The 13,079-nt window shown below is 51.6% G+C and overlaps 1 protein-coding gene across 1 annotated transcript; it reads right to left on the bottom strand.

Moving 5' to 3' along the window:
- Positions 1–955: 955 nt before the first annotated feature.
- LOC100907788 (homeobox protein engrailed) lies at positions 956–8,497 on the bottom strand. The gene is made up of 5 exons (XM_003740378.2): positions 8,221–8,497; positions 3,614–3,775; positions 3,334–3,513; positions 1,756–1,858; positions 956–1,539 (listed from the first exon to the last, which is right to left on the bottom strand). Exons 1-5 carry the CDS (start codon positions 8,495–8,497, stop codon positions 1,269–1,271), a joined length of 993 nt encoding a protein of 330 aa, XP_003740426.1. The 3' UTR covers positions 956–1,268.
- Between the last annotated feature and the right edge of the window lie 4,582 nt (positions 8,498–13,079).

Here is a 13,079-nt window from a genome sequence, read left to right as displayed (position 1 = left end):
AGCAGAGTCATCCTCATTATACGTACCCGAGCCATGTCAATTATTTCGGTGAAACTGCGGCCAATGCGGGGGTTTCCAAGGGAAGGCTCCCAATGAATTTTAAATCGAACCACCTCAAGGAGATCTCCCTCGTTCACGCTAGAGTCATTCTGGTGAGAGGAAAAGTGAAGCACTCTCATCGAGGGCTGTTCAGCATGTGTCTCAGTTCAGTTCATCCGCAGACGAGGTCCACGAGGTACATCTGTCTCGTGCGCCATTCTCGCCAAGCGAGAATCGACAAGGTAACCGATCGATGCCTTGGAATGAAATCCTAGCCGGTGCCAAAGCAGGCAAGTCAAGAAAACATTTACCCAATCATCGAATTCAGCAGCTCATTCAGGTTGAGCAAGTTTCGCTTCTTCTTGGTCAAAAATTTTCGCCACGAACGAATGAAGAAGCTCATGGGTGCTTCCCCTTTCAGAGCTGCTCTCGATCTTCTTTGTCGTCGTCGTGGTCACAGTACACCCAGAGCGGGAAGTGGGACGTACTGCCTGCAGTGAATACGCTAACGTCCGGTCGGTGTCACCAACACCTCTGAATGCGGTGAAGCTTAGCCCATTGTAAAGCATGCGTTGTCTATGAAGTTAGCCACAGAGCGTAAGCCGAGAACTCTCCATTGAATGGGAGGACCCACACACAGGTGTCACACAATAGATTTCATCAGCCCATCACTACAACACCAGCAGCAGCAACAGCAACAACAACTATATATGAGAACATGGAAGTTTCGTTTTGCATTACTCGCGGTCATCGGCGTTTCGGTTATCGCATCTTCGAACGAAACGGCAAATAAGATCACATGAAACTTTTCCTCATATGCTGGGAAGCGTTTCCGTCAAGGTTGGGAGTAATTAGGCAGGTCATTACAGCAAAATTACACGCTATGAGTTTATTTTTCCTTTCCGAAACGCCACCTCATGTACAATGAGAATCCAAGCCTAATATATAATGGCAGAGAGTAGTCCGATCAGAACTTCTGGTCACTTAGTCCTCCAGAGCTGAGTATGGAATCTCACGGATACTTCCGTGGGAGGGGCTATCCTCTATGGACTGAACCAAGCCCCTCCAACTATCGGCATTCCCCGACAGCTTCCTCGATATGCCAGGGGTATTCGACCGAAAAATACAGCTTCAAGTCTCAAGTCAACAAACGATTTCAATGTCTGGAGGACGGGGAGAATTTTCCCCGACCTGCTCCGGTCTGGAGACGGGATTGGAGCTCTCTCTAACTAAGATCCGACTTCCCCCTTAGAGGCAGCGGAGGCATTCATCCGTTGATGACGTCTCCATTTCGCTCTCCGGTTCGAGAACCAAACTTGAACTCGCGCTTCAGACAGTCCGGTTTTCGTCGCGAGACGCTCTCTCGTATCCACGCAAGGATAGTGGGTTTTGTCGAACTCTTCCTCGAGGATCCCGAGCTGCTCGGAGCTGAATGTGGTGCGATTCCTTCGGAACTTGGGACGGTCCGGATCGTCCGATTCGGCGTTGGACTCATCGCCGCTGTCCCGGCTGATTCGATTTTCCAGGTCGATTTGGGCGAAGCTCTCCCGTCGTCGCTTCGTTTCTGACGCATTAGCAGCTTCCAAACGGGGCAGGAATGCTGGAGACCAAATACGGGTCGTACAATCCTGCGGCAGACTCGTACGAGACCCCTGGGACTTGACCGAGTTGGAAATAGCCCCGAGGGAAATCGCTCCGATACTGCCGTTACCGTACCCTGTGGCCTTCGCGAATTCCGCAGCGGCGCGCTCCGCCGCCCGATTGCGCAGTATCCGATTGATTGAGCTGACTGACGGCGCTGTTGCGTTGGAGCAAACACCTGCAAGGAATCGAGCGTCAGGGTTTCCGTGCGGCGAAAGAAAAGTCACCTCCGATCCGACTGCCGATCGCTCTCACTCCGAGGCATCGTCCAAGAGCCTGGCAGTGCGGTCAGATTGTCATTCATACGAGCGTACGGTGGTGTAAGTATCCTCGTTGTCGGCCCCTCTGAAGATGGACCGTGGACACGCACCGATGAGCGGCGTCGCCACCGTTGCCTCCGTGGCGGACCACGATATCAATAAGAACGTCAGGGAGGAAACCTCATCAACAGAATATCGAGTCACTCATCGCATCAAGCTGAGCGACGCAGGAAGCTTCTTTTTTAGCTGTCCATGATCCCCCACTTTTCTCGTCTGTCATAGCAGCGGAGCACCTGTTCTTGAATGAGGGCTCACGGAGAGAATTCTCTCTTTTCGAGCTTTTCTCGAAATCTATCCGGACGGGGAGAACTCTCTGACGCTGCGGCAGACTTTCCAGCCCCCATGCCTGTGAACAGCACCAGGTCCGAGAGGGAAAACTTTTCCGTGGAGGACGCACGCCCAACTCCCGAATTTCCATCGGGGGCCGATCTGCCTTACGACTGACTGCTGGGTCGCGGGCTGCTCTGTTCAAGACCGATTTCCTCTGTGTATGTCCATCTGAAGTTGACTGCCGAAAGATCGACCTACCGAAACAACGCCCGCGCGCCTGCCCGCCTCGTGAGCGTGTGCTGCTTTATCCGCCATAAAAGGCGGAGAAGAGAGATATCTTTTCAGAAAGACGTCTCAATGAAAATCCTCGCGCTGCTGTCGGCTTCCATAGCGTCAACTGGTCGCTCTGGCTTGCCAGCTTGCTCACCCACTGGCTCGGCCGCTTGACTCGGCGGTCTACCGCTCGATGGATGCTCGGTTATTACCGAGCCGATGAGTTGTCTGTTTTAGTTAAAAAGACGCCGAAAAGCAAAGAAAAGGAGCCGAGAGATTCATTGAGCGTCTTTCACCTTTTTTTTTTGGCGAAGCTCTTTGTTGTCTGCTGGATGGATAGACCGCGCATCAGATAATTGGACGCCGCGGTTCTCTCTCGAAGAGGCAGGGAGTTAACTTTCTGTGCGAGAATTAGGCAGAGGCGCGCCCTCTCGTAGTTCACCAACACCACGGAATATTTACGGCGAAAACTAAACAATGAAGTCAAGAAGAGCAGTTCAGGACCGATTCCGAGCGAAACAACAGAAAGCGTGCATTTTAATCACGTTCCACTCAGCCAATAACTTCAACGCTTGCTCTCATTTCAGCGTGAGGGGCAACAATCGGCTTCCCCTTCGACAATGTTCATTCGAAGGCACAATAGTCGTCAATCTCTAGTCGAGCTGAATGTCGGCGTGAATTTCTTTCTCCATTTCTCTCTGGAGGAATTGATTCCTGAACGGATGTCTGGGAATTGCCTGATGAAATTTTCTTCTGAAGCGCGTCCCCGAGTGCTCGATCATCTGCTTACCATCGGATATCAGACGTTCTCGGATTTCCCAGGCGAAAATAGTGGGGTTTTCTCGCTTGTAAGACTCGATTGTTGAAACAACTTGAGGTGTAGCCACCTTCGGCTTGGAGCCTCCGATAACACTTCGACTACCCGACGAAAAAGAAAGTGTCGACGGAGTGTGGTCACGATCGCTGAATCCTGGAACGGCGCAGAAACGTCGGCATAGTAGTGAGATCGACACGTTACCGGAGTCCTTCGCGCGGTCACTCATCGGACGCCACGGAAAGCTCCAACTTACTTTGGGCCCGATTGGCTGCCACCTCGTCCTCGGCGTCCTGTTGTCTCATTTGTTCGGCAAGTTTCGCCGTGTCCGATTGATGTTTGAGCTGCGCCAGATTGACGCCCAGCTGCGAGAGCACCGCCGGTGACACCAGCTCGTGCCAGAACGAGTTCGGGGGTCCTGGAATGAGGCGAAATTAGTGTTCAGGCTCATCGTCGACGTTTTGTTTCCGAATCCACTCGTTCCTCTGACGGCTACGCAAAATCACTCGGATCGTGTTCACCAAGCTATGGCCACACTTGAGCCTGAGAACAGCCACCTAATAAGCTCCGCGCATGAATATTGATCATCGCACTCAATCGACGCCGGCCAGCCAGCCAGCCTCAATAATATCGTTTGTAGTCGGTGTCGGTGAGTCTCAGGCCGAACAAATACGCATACGAACGGGAAGCGAGAGGCATTGTAATTGCTACCTGCGACCATCGTCGAGTTGAGTCCTGTCTGCTCGAGTTGAGGTAAGCGAAGTCACGCCGGAGAACGCTAACCCAGCAGTAAGGTAAGAGCGAGCCTGCTTTCGCTCAGTCAGTTAGAATCACTATTGGCAGGCGAGCGTTCGAACCGCCCATTAGGAGCATCGATCTACAGCTGAATGCCGTGCAGTAAAGACAAAGAGAGATTCTCGCAGATACGGGTAGCGGTGTCGGGGTATCGAGTGCGCCCTCATGCCGATGAGTGCACGCGTCCACCCTCACTGCGGCTCACCCGAACATGACGTATATGCGAAGTATGTTCGATGCTAACAGAGCCACGGACTTTCATTGAACCAGTGGATTTAGGCTCCAGGCGCGAGAGCGACTAGCCGCGCACGCTCCCGGGTTCGAGTTTCGCCGCGTGTCTCACCTTTCACATTTCGAGTCAGCTATCGATTTGCATCCCGCTCGCGGTTAAATCGTAGGACAACGCGGAGGAACAACGACTCATTCATAGTTCATGACAAGGAACAGCCGTCAAAGTTGGAGCTTCCGATGCAAAGACTCCCGATACGTCCTCAACCCTTACGTCCATTCACAAAATTCGATCGACTTCGCCCGATCGGGAGCAATGTCCGACGGCACCGGCTGACGCGAGAGCTCCCTCGCTGAGGTTAACAGAAATCCAACTCCGAATGATCGCGTGCTCCGAGAAATTATTTTCAGGAGCGACCTTTCGAAAGATAGTCGTCGTTATGTATAAGGAGCTGACCGTCCGCGCTGATAGATTCGCCGTGAATGATATCTGCGTGTGAAACAGTGGGCGCGTCTCAGGTCACTTTTTCTTCGCTTCTCGGGGGGAGAAAATCTAAGACAAAACGCAGAAAGAGCTTTAGCGTCGTCGATTGAGCTCCTTCATCATGTAGCAATCGATGAAATTCGTAGGGAGGGGACGGACGGTAAGCTATTTGCCGGAAAATTAGCGCCGTGTTCTTCTGTGGAATTTCGACAGTGTTTCTTACCTCTCCTCAGCCGGTTATCGCTCAATGAAGATTTCTCGTTGAGCGGGGCATTACACGATAAAGACAGCGGCGGCGCCGACAGCCGAACCTTCCTTCAATTCGGTGTCTTGCCCGAGAGAGTTTGCCTCGACATGACAGATTGTGAGTGAAGTCTGACGACAGACGCGAGAAGATGGAAGACGGAAAACTTGTCGTCGTGATCGATTTGGGGGATCATTCGTCGCAGGTGGTCGAGATCCACAAGATCAGACGGAAATAGTTTCGGTGTTCCAACGGAAAATCGGAATCAGCCGGTGGCGGGATCTCACACCTGATTCAACGGACAGGAGATCATTTCACGAGGAGAGAGCACCTCAGCCGTAAACGTGTAGACAGAAGGTGATCACTGATTATTATGGTCGAGTTCTTGCTCAGCAAAAGCGACAGCAGGGGGAAGTTTTTCTAGCATCCCTAATGAAGTCGCGAGTGCCTGCCACATCCTTGATCATTCTGGCGGCGGAGGGCTCGTGAAAAATGATCCGAGTAGTTGGCTCTGTGGTCGCCTCATTGAGGTGCAAATCGAATCTAAATTCCGCATGGCCAGGTGAGACTGACTGAGTGAGTAAGTGACTGACTGACTGGCAGGCAGGCGGGCAGGCCGCTCGGATAGCTAGCTGCCTACGCGGTGTTATGTGGTGTGGTCAGCTGAGCGAATCACGCAGTCTTTCGCGTCAACGATACCGTAGCTTAGGATATCCGTGATGACCGGAATACGGCCCCGAACGTACGGAACGAACCTGTCCAAGTACGAAATTTCCTCTGGCTCCATGGAGATCCATGCTAGGCCAGCTTCAAATCATCTCCGCGTCTTCACACTCGCGAAATGAGCAAGCTGGACTCTGAGATGCGTTGTCTACCCGTCGTTTTACAAATAGTCGCGTCATGTGGAACAGCATCAACATCCCATACTTCGCCTAATCCATCCGCTGATTACGACTTTATCGCGACAGATGAAGAATATCCTACCTCGACGACAAGGCTCCCTAATCGATTGCGTCTGCTGGCAAGTGATGACAAGCGACTATCAAAATGATTCCCGGAGACAGGAACGTGTGCCTCGTTATCGGTTTTGGTTGTGCGCGTAGCGATCGCATCGAATAAACCGAATGGATCAGGAGGTATCTAAGGAGACTGATCAGGTGAAAAATCAGGTGTCGCCCACAGAAATTCAGGGTCCGGCTATGTCTATGAGTCCGTGGACCTGCGCCCTGGCGCCTTCTGAGCACTGAGCTTTATCGAGAGAAAGCGATCCGTGACCACCTAGGACAGCGGAAGCGGGTTCGACGTCGGTGAATAGTTCTTCAGCATTCATTTCTCTTGCCTAAAACGCCTGACGGGTCCCCGACGTTTTTTTATGCCCGGTGAGGTGGCTGCTGACTCTTTTAATCGCCGGCCGAAGTTGTCGTCGTGGACCTTCTATTAATCGGTGGTGGCTTTGGTCTTCGGCGGCCCATAAACTCCTCTTGAATGCGCCTAGCTCGGCGATTTGAAAAGGACGTTAGACGCAAGAAATTAGCACTCCGACTCTCCAATCGGATGACGTCTGGCCCCGCTTCTCACTTAAACTCACAAACGCGGACTCACGGACTCGCAGCTCAGATACGAGTCGGTCGGTCGGTCGAGCCGACCGACGAACGGACGGGCGGGCAGTCAGTGAGTTAGTCACTCGCTCGGGCAAGTAGATATCTACGATACGGCGTCCTGTAGCAGCCGATTCGACACAAGGATCGGCTGACTCCTCACGGAGTCGTTAAGCAGATCGTTAAAGCAGTTTGCCGCCAACTCTTCGCCGCGGTTCAAGCTGAGTTGATGTCTTAGTGTTTTGCCTTTTCGTCTCTTTTCTCTGCTGCGCTTTTTCTCCGCCTCACTAATCGGCCGCAAACTGCTGGTCGCGATCGACCGCGCATCGCTCGGCATTACCTCAGTAGAGTGCCGATGTCGCCGCCGCCGCCAGTACTGTCGTCGTCCCAACTCCTCAGACTTGAAACAACCGATAGCAGCCGCTAACGAAGATAAAGACTAAGTGTCCGTCCGGAGCAAACAGTCAGCCAGAGTCAACTATTACTATTATCTCGCAATCGAAATCACCGGGTCGCCTTGGTGTCGAAGTTCCATTGAAAACATTCGCACTGAAAACAAGTGCTGACTGACAAAGAATGACTCGAATCCCCAGTCGAACGTGGTAGTTGACATCCGTCACTTCGGGGCCTCTCGGGCTCACTCCTGTAGTCAGTCAACTCGACTCAACGAGTCAATCGAGCGAACAAACCTCACCTTGCTCCGCATCTCACTTCACCAATTGATTCTTCACAAAACACGTCGCGATTTTTTCTCCATCGTTTTTGTCTCTCTCTCTACCGCTCGAAAATCTCGACGGTTCCGGCGGCTGATGCGTTCAACGCAACACCTTCGATTCAGTCGAATGTCGGATTCATTCATCTCTCTGACCGTTTTCAGTCGGATCTGTCCGCGACAGCTCTGACATGCGCGCGAGCTCAATCATAGCAGGAGCAACAGCTACCTAGGAAGGCGAGAGATAATATTGATTTTCTACATCGAGCTGCAGCCGCACTCCCTGTCATTCATCGGCAATGACGGCGAAAGCTCACGAAACTTTTGTGCGAGAGCAGTCATGTGGTGGACGTGGATGATTGTCATTAGGTGAAAGTGGATGATTGTCATGAGGTGATCGAGGAAGAGCTCCCAATCTTTCAATGGGAAACTTAAGCCGTCGCCCAAGCGGTTCATTCACCCCTCAATATCTCTATCATATCTATATCAGCGCACAAGCTCCAGTTAAGCAAAACGTTCCTCTTCCGGGACACAGGTCTTGGACATAGTGCCCCGGAATGCCGCCGTGACGGGTCTCCCCCGTCGTGTTCTATTGGCGAGCGTTCCATTACTGGCCCCATAGATTTGGGGTAGCCCACAACGGGAATCCCGTTTAGGGTCCCCTGGGTGTCCCCATTTTAATTGATTCTTGATTCGGAATTCGGAAGAATGGCTCGCGAACGAGTTGAGAAAAACACAACTCGAGCTAAGATCTTTCTGACTTTTGGCTATCTGTCTGTAACTATCAGGGTCAGATACTCACCCAGGCCGAAAAGTGAACCGCTGAGGATGCCATGTGCTCGGAGCGCGTCGAGATTCGTCAGGAACTTTTGGAAGGTGTTCTGGGCATCTTTCTCCGAGACACCGATCTTGGGACTCGCTGATCTCAAGTCGAGCTCTACGCCGTCACTGGATGAGGGACTCGCAGATCGGGACTGCGGATCCGGAGGGCTGTCCTGTCCTCCCACAGAGATGTCATCACAATCACTCAGGGACTCCAATGGCGGTGAAGTACTCTTCCGAGTGATGCTCAAATCCATTGGTGCGGCTGGAAATGGGAGAATGAAGGAAGGTTTTCATTGATGTTTCTCACTCTGACACCCCTGTCGCGCTGGTGTATTTCTCTGGAGTGGTCAAGTGAGCCCGAGGATAATTGAGAATATGAAAACTTCCCGATGATCATTGACCTAAGGGAATGGAATCGTCTCATCAGTAAGACACCGCCTCCCAAGGAGGTCCGCGATGACTCCTTGGGAGAGCATGGCGTTCCTCGCCTGGTTCCTAACTCAGGGTTCGGATATGTGTACCTAGCGACCACCTTCCACCTGTGAGGTATCCATGCTCTCTGATCGACATTATGCGGGCAAAGGGGCAAACAGAGTTGTGTCCAACTCTCGCACAGCTGATGAAAAGTGTTTCGTCTCATGATCACGGAAGCCAGGTTTTTGAATTTAAGATCATCGTATGTCATCCTGGAGAAGTTCGTCTCTTCCTAGAAATACACGGGGCAAGATAGCAAGTTTCTGAATCACAGCAGATAGTTCCGCGATTTTTCCATCGACCCGTCTACACGAGCAGAGTGGAGAGGCCTCAGACAGGCGTTGAGTTCTGCCCCGTTGAACCTGGCATAAAATGCTCTCCGGAATCGATCATTTAATCGAAGCCCTGTCGATTACTCGTGCTTCTAAATAGGAGGATCTCGAGATATGGGCAGGTAAGTGAAAGAATAGCCTCGCTTGCGTTCTCCCTGAGCATCGGATGTGCTTCGTTCGCTCAGATATCCCTTTCGCGTCACGGAAACCGGACCGAGCAGCGAGGTGTCGCATGAACTATGGGAGTCAAAGTCCACTGGGTTTCACGTTCTACGTTTTTTGCTAATTCCGCGTGGATTAAACGCGACTTGTAACCGATTAACTTCAGGATTTCGAGGCCTTCGTAATAGTATATGCTCTTTTTCAGAGGGAAACCTAACCTGAACAATGCGGAGAGTTAGCAGTGGCAACACAAAACAGTGATGCACATGTTGGACCAGGTGTTTGCGCTCACAACCGAAAGACTGACCAGCGGGCCAGGGACAGCGATGAAAGGAGTTTTCCGCGACAAACGAACACTCGTGTGCTCAGGCTTGCATTCTTCCAAGTGCAGGCTCTCTCCGTCGTGTTTCAGGTCGGCAAACCGTTCAAAGAGCTCCTTGCAGTTTGTCAACAGCGAATTCGACCGTCGGTGAATCGCTCAAGATGCTACACCTCTAAAGCAAGCAGCAGTCACACCAGCATCACCAACACCACGGACATCAAGCATACTAAGTCGACTCTTTCTGCTTTGCGCTCGCTGACGGTAGGCCAATCAAGAGCGCGCTTGAACCCGGCTGGGCTGGCCATCGGGCTCAAGCCCCGCCTCTTGTCGTGGCCAAGTTCGCTCCCGCGGCGGATTTCTGCGGCAAGGCAGCGATCGCTTAGCGGAGCCCTACGAGGAGAACGGATGGGCTACTACTCGTACTGTCGCTGTCGAGTTGCTTTGCCAGCGACGCGGCGATGGCAGCGATCGGCGACTCAGTCGGTCGAACTCGTCGATGGGAGAGGGAGTGACTGCTGCAGACACCGCCACAGGAGCGAAGTGGTGTTTAGGGTTTGATGGACTCGTCAGACGTCCTATCACTGTAAGAAACAATCTGAACGTTTTCCTTGCATCTGCGCGTTTATCTTCCCGATTTCTGAGGGCTTAGTATACGGGCGATCCGAATGAGTCTCGTGCGACATTCGATATTGCGCGACTGATCTGGCGGGAGACGACGTCGGAGTCCACGGGCGGAGGGGGTGCTTCCGTTCAGAGAAATAATTCTTCTGGTGCTGCCGTAAACCGGACAGCGGCCAAATGTCCAGAGGGCTGCGATCGTGCTAGGAGAAGCCCGATGGATAATAGCTGCTTTGAATAGCGATGTCTCGGATGCTAGCAGTTGCTGAGAAAATACAAACGTCGACCTGGCCAGCCGGTGAGATACGGAATACGCCTCTTCGGCTGCACGCAGGACCGCGTATAACTTGGTAGCTAGTGTCAAGTCAGACTGACCACATCGTCTACCTCTTCATTTCCCGAGAGCCGGAACTCTCGGTGATCGCGGTTGCGACATGCCGCCAAAACAATTCGAGTCAAGCTGACGGACTACCGTTCTCAACACTGTCCCCTTCGGAAGGCTGCCGGAGTGGATCATTCGAGCTAAGGCCGGGCGAACTCTGGCGGTAGACCCTGGAGCCAGTGCTCGACAGGGCCCGACGCGAATGGGCTGGTCGGGAGAGAGTGATGACGAGGGTACCCTCCGGTTTCGAGCCTCAATGAATGGCGGAGAATTCGAAAATATTGAAAGAGAGAAGACTTTCCACAGATCTTTCGTTTCCAATAAAACTCTTCTGGAGTTCCCGATTGATCTGCCGTGAGGATCGAACGGACAGAAACTCTTTTGGAAACCTCTCGGAAACAATTTCGCCGATAAAAGACCTTGCTCGATCGGGAGTTGAGATCCTAAATTCAGCAGCTGAACTTGCTCCTCGCATCAGTTCAGAGTCTGGTTCCGTCCTCTGACACATCATGCACACTACTCCGTCTGCTAGGGGCGCTCGAATTTTCCATTTCTTTAGAGAAGATCGAAATGTTGTTTTGAGGCGAGTTTCGGGCGGTGATCGTTGCATGCATGAACGTAGCTCATTCCATTCATGTTTCACTTATCGACTGCGGACGTCGTGTGTTCACATCGTCGATTCTCCTTTTCTTCCAACGTTCCCAGGAGAAGCATTCAACCAAGACAGGCTGAAATTTTCACCGTGGCCCTCCATTGTTGATGTCTCATTACACCACACGAGGAATTGCATCGTTTTTTCGCGTTTAATTGCTACTGTCGATGAGTCACTATGAAGACAGTCTTCGGAACGATGTAGGATATGATTAGGTCTCTGTTCCCTCAGTATTCGCCAGTCGTAAGGGAAAATTACTCAACGTCATTCACCACGCTCTTCGCTGGGGAAGGGACCGGTATTCCCGATTCTAGAGCGCTCGTTTTGGATAAACTGGGAGGGAAATCTTTCCACGGGAATTGAGTCCGAGCAGATATTCCATCCCTTTCGATTAAGCGTAAATGTGTCAATAATGCTGGTCGAGAAGAGTCCGAAATGTACCTACCGCAACTTTCAGCCGCCTGATACAGATCTGAGGGTTCTCTATTCGGGTGAAATTGAAAACGCTCCGCGGCCGATCAGCGAGAGGCAGGTGAAACGAGCAAGCGGAGTCTACCTGACTGCCGCTCTCACCATGGGTTTGATCAACGCCTCCTGCAACGTTGCCGGGCAGATGGTCGATCGAAGCGTGAAGGAAATCGTCTTCTCTCCTGGAAGACGACTGGAGATCAGAACCATCAATAAATTTTATGGTCCGCCTCCTACTGATTTGGGGCAAGTCGCAGCCGCATCCACTCGGAATCTGTTCGCACTTCGGAACCACGGGTGTCTCCAGGTTCTAAAATCGCCTGAAATTCGATGTTCTCGACCGAATCCACATTTATTCTATCATGTCTCCCGCCTCCCACAGAACTGAGATCCGATTATCATCCCGCATCATCTGACCGTATTCGGACTCGAGACCTCATCCGGAGAGTTTCTGGATTCTTTCGAGATTTTCCGCTGCAGAAGCAAAATCTAGATTCTCTGCCGTCCTCCGATTCCGAAGTCTCCAGCGCTTGAACAATGAGCATGTGCAACTCGCTATCTTCATTGTTCCCACTTCTTTTTGTCGTTCCTTGATTGGTTCTGCATGATCCATTGAAGTCGCAGCGGCTCATGAGAGTCAACCGAAAACAGGAACGCACCCTGGCATTTGCCTTCGAGCGAAGCAAAATCCACAAAACCCCGGTGTATCTTCTCACTGCTCGGGGAACAATTGCTTTATGGAAATGGTTCCGCGGTACCATGGCGCGATTCTTCGGTGATCCATCTTTCCGATCGTTTCTAGCGCGACATCTTCGATTCGAGCGGATTCGATAGAACACTACCTTCTTTCCGATACGAATTTACTTCGGATGTTTCTAGAATGGAGGACTATGCCAATCATAGTATGATTCTCGCTGAATGAACGATTCATTTCTTTTGTTTTGGTCCGATTCGTTTCGTCGGTCTAGTAGTAAAATACCGCTCCGTGAAAGGAACCATGTGAAGTTTTTTACGCCGATTGTGGCCTCCCGGGAACCCAACGAAGTCTATTGTCTCTTGCTGACCCATTGAAGCACTTCATATTCGCAGAATTCGACTCCGATATGTCTCATCGTGGTGTCCTTCCGTAGATCGACAGCGGAACTTTAATCACATGATTGTCAGAAGAAAAGCGTATGTACGGATGAGTGCCGATGGGAGAGTACTGCTCATCTTCATTCAGCCGGATTTTTGAAGCCGGGTAGATATTTCTCACGAATCTACCGGCTTCCTTCGATGGTACGATACGAATTATTCGTTGCTCGTAAACAAATGAAGGTATCTATCCCATCGACTTCATTGAGTCATTGTCATTGTTTCCAAGAGCGAGTCGTTTCGAAATAGTGTCCGAGTGGCGAGCATCGTATTCCGCTTCGACTTCTGTCAG

This window comes from Galendromus occidentalis, unplaced genomic scaffold (genome assembly GCF_000255335.2).
Source record: "Galendromus occidentalis unplaced genomic scaffold, Mocc_1.1 scf7180000076932, whole genome shotgun sequence".
NCBI lineage: Eukaryota > Metazoa > Arthropoda > Arachnida > Mesostigmata > Phytoseiidae > Galendromus > Galendromus occidentalis.
The sequence above is the reverse complement of the archived record's forward strand: the minus strand, read 5'-3'. Positions and strand labels throughout refer to the sequence as shown.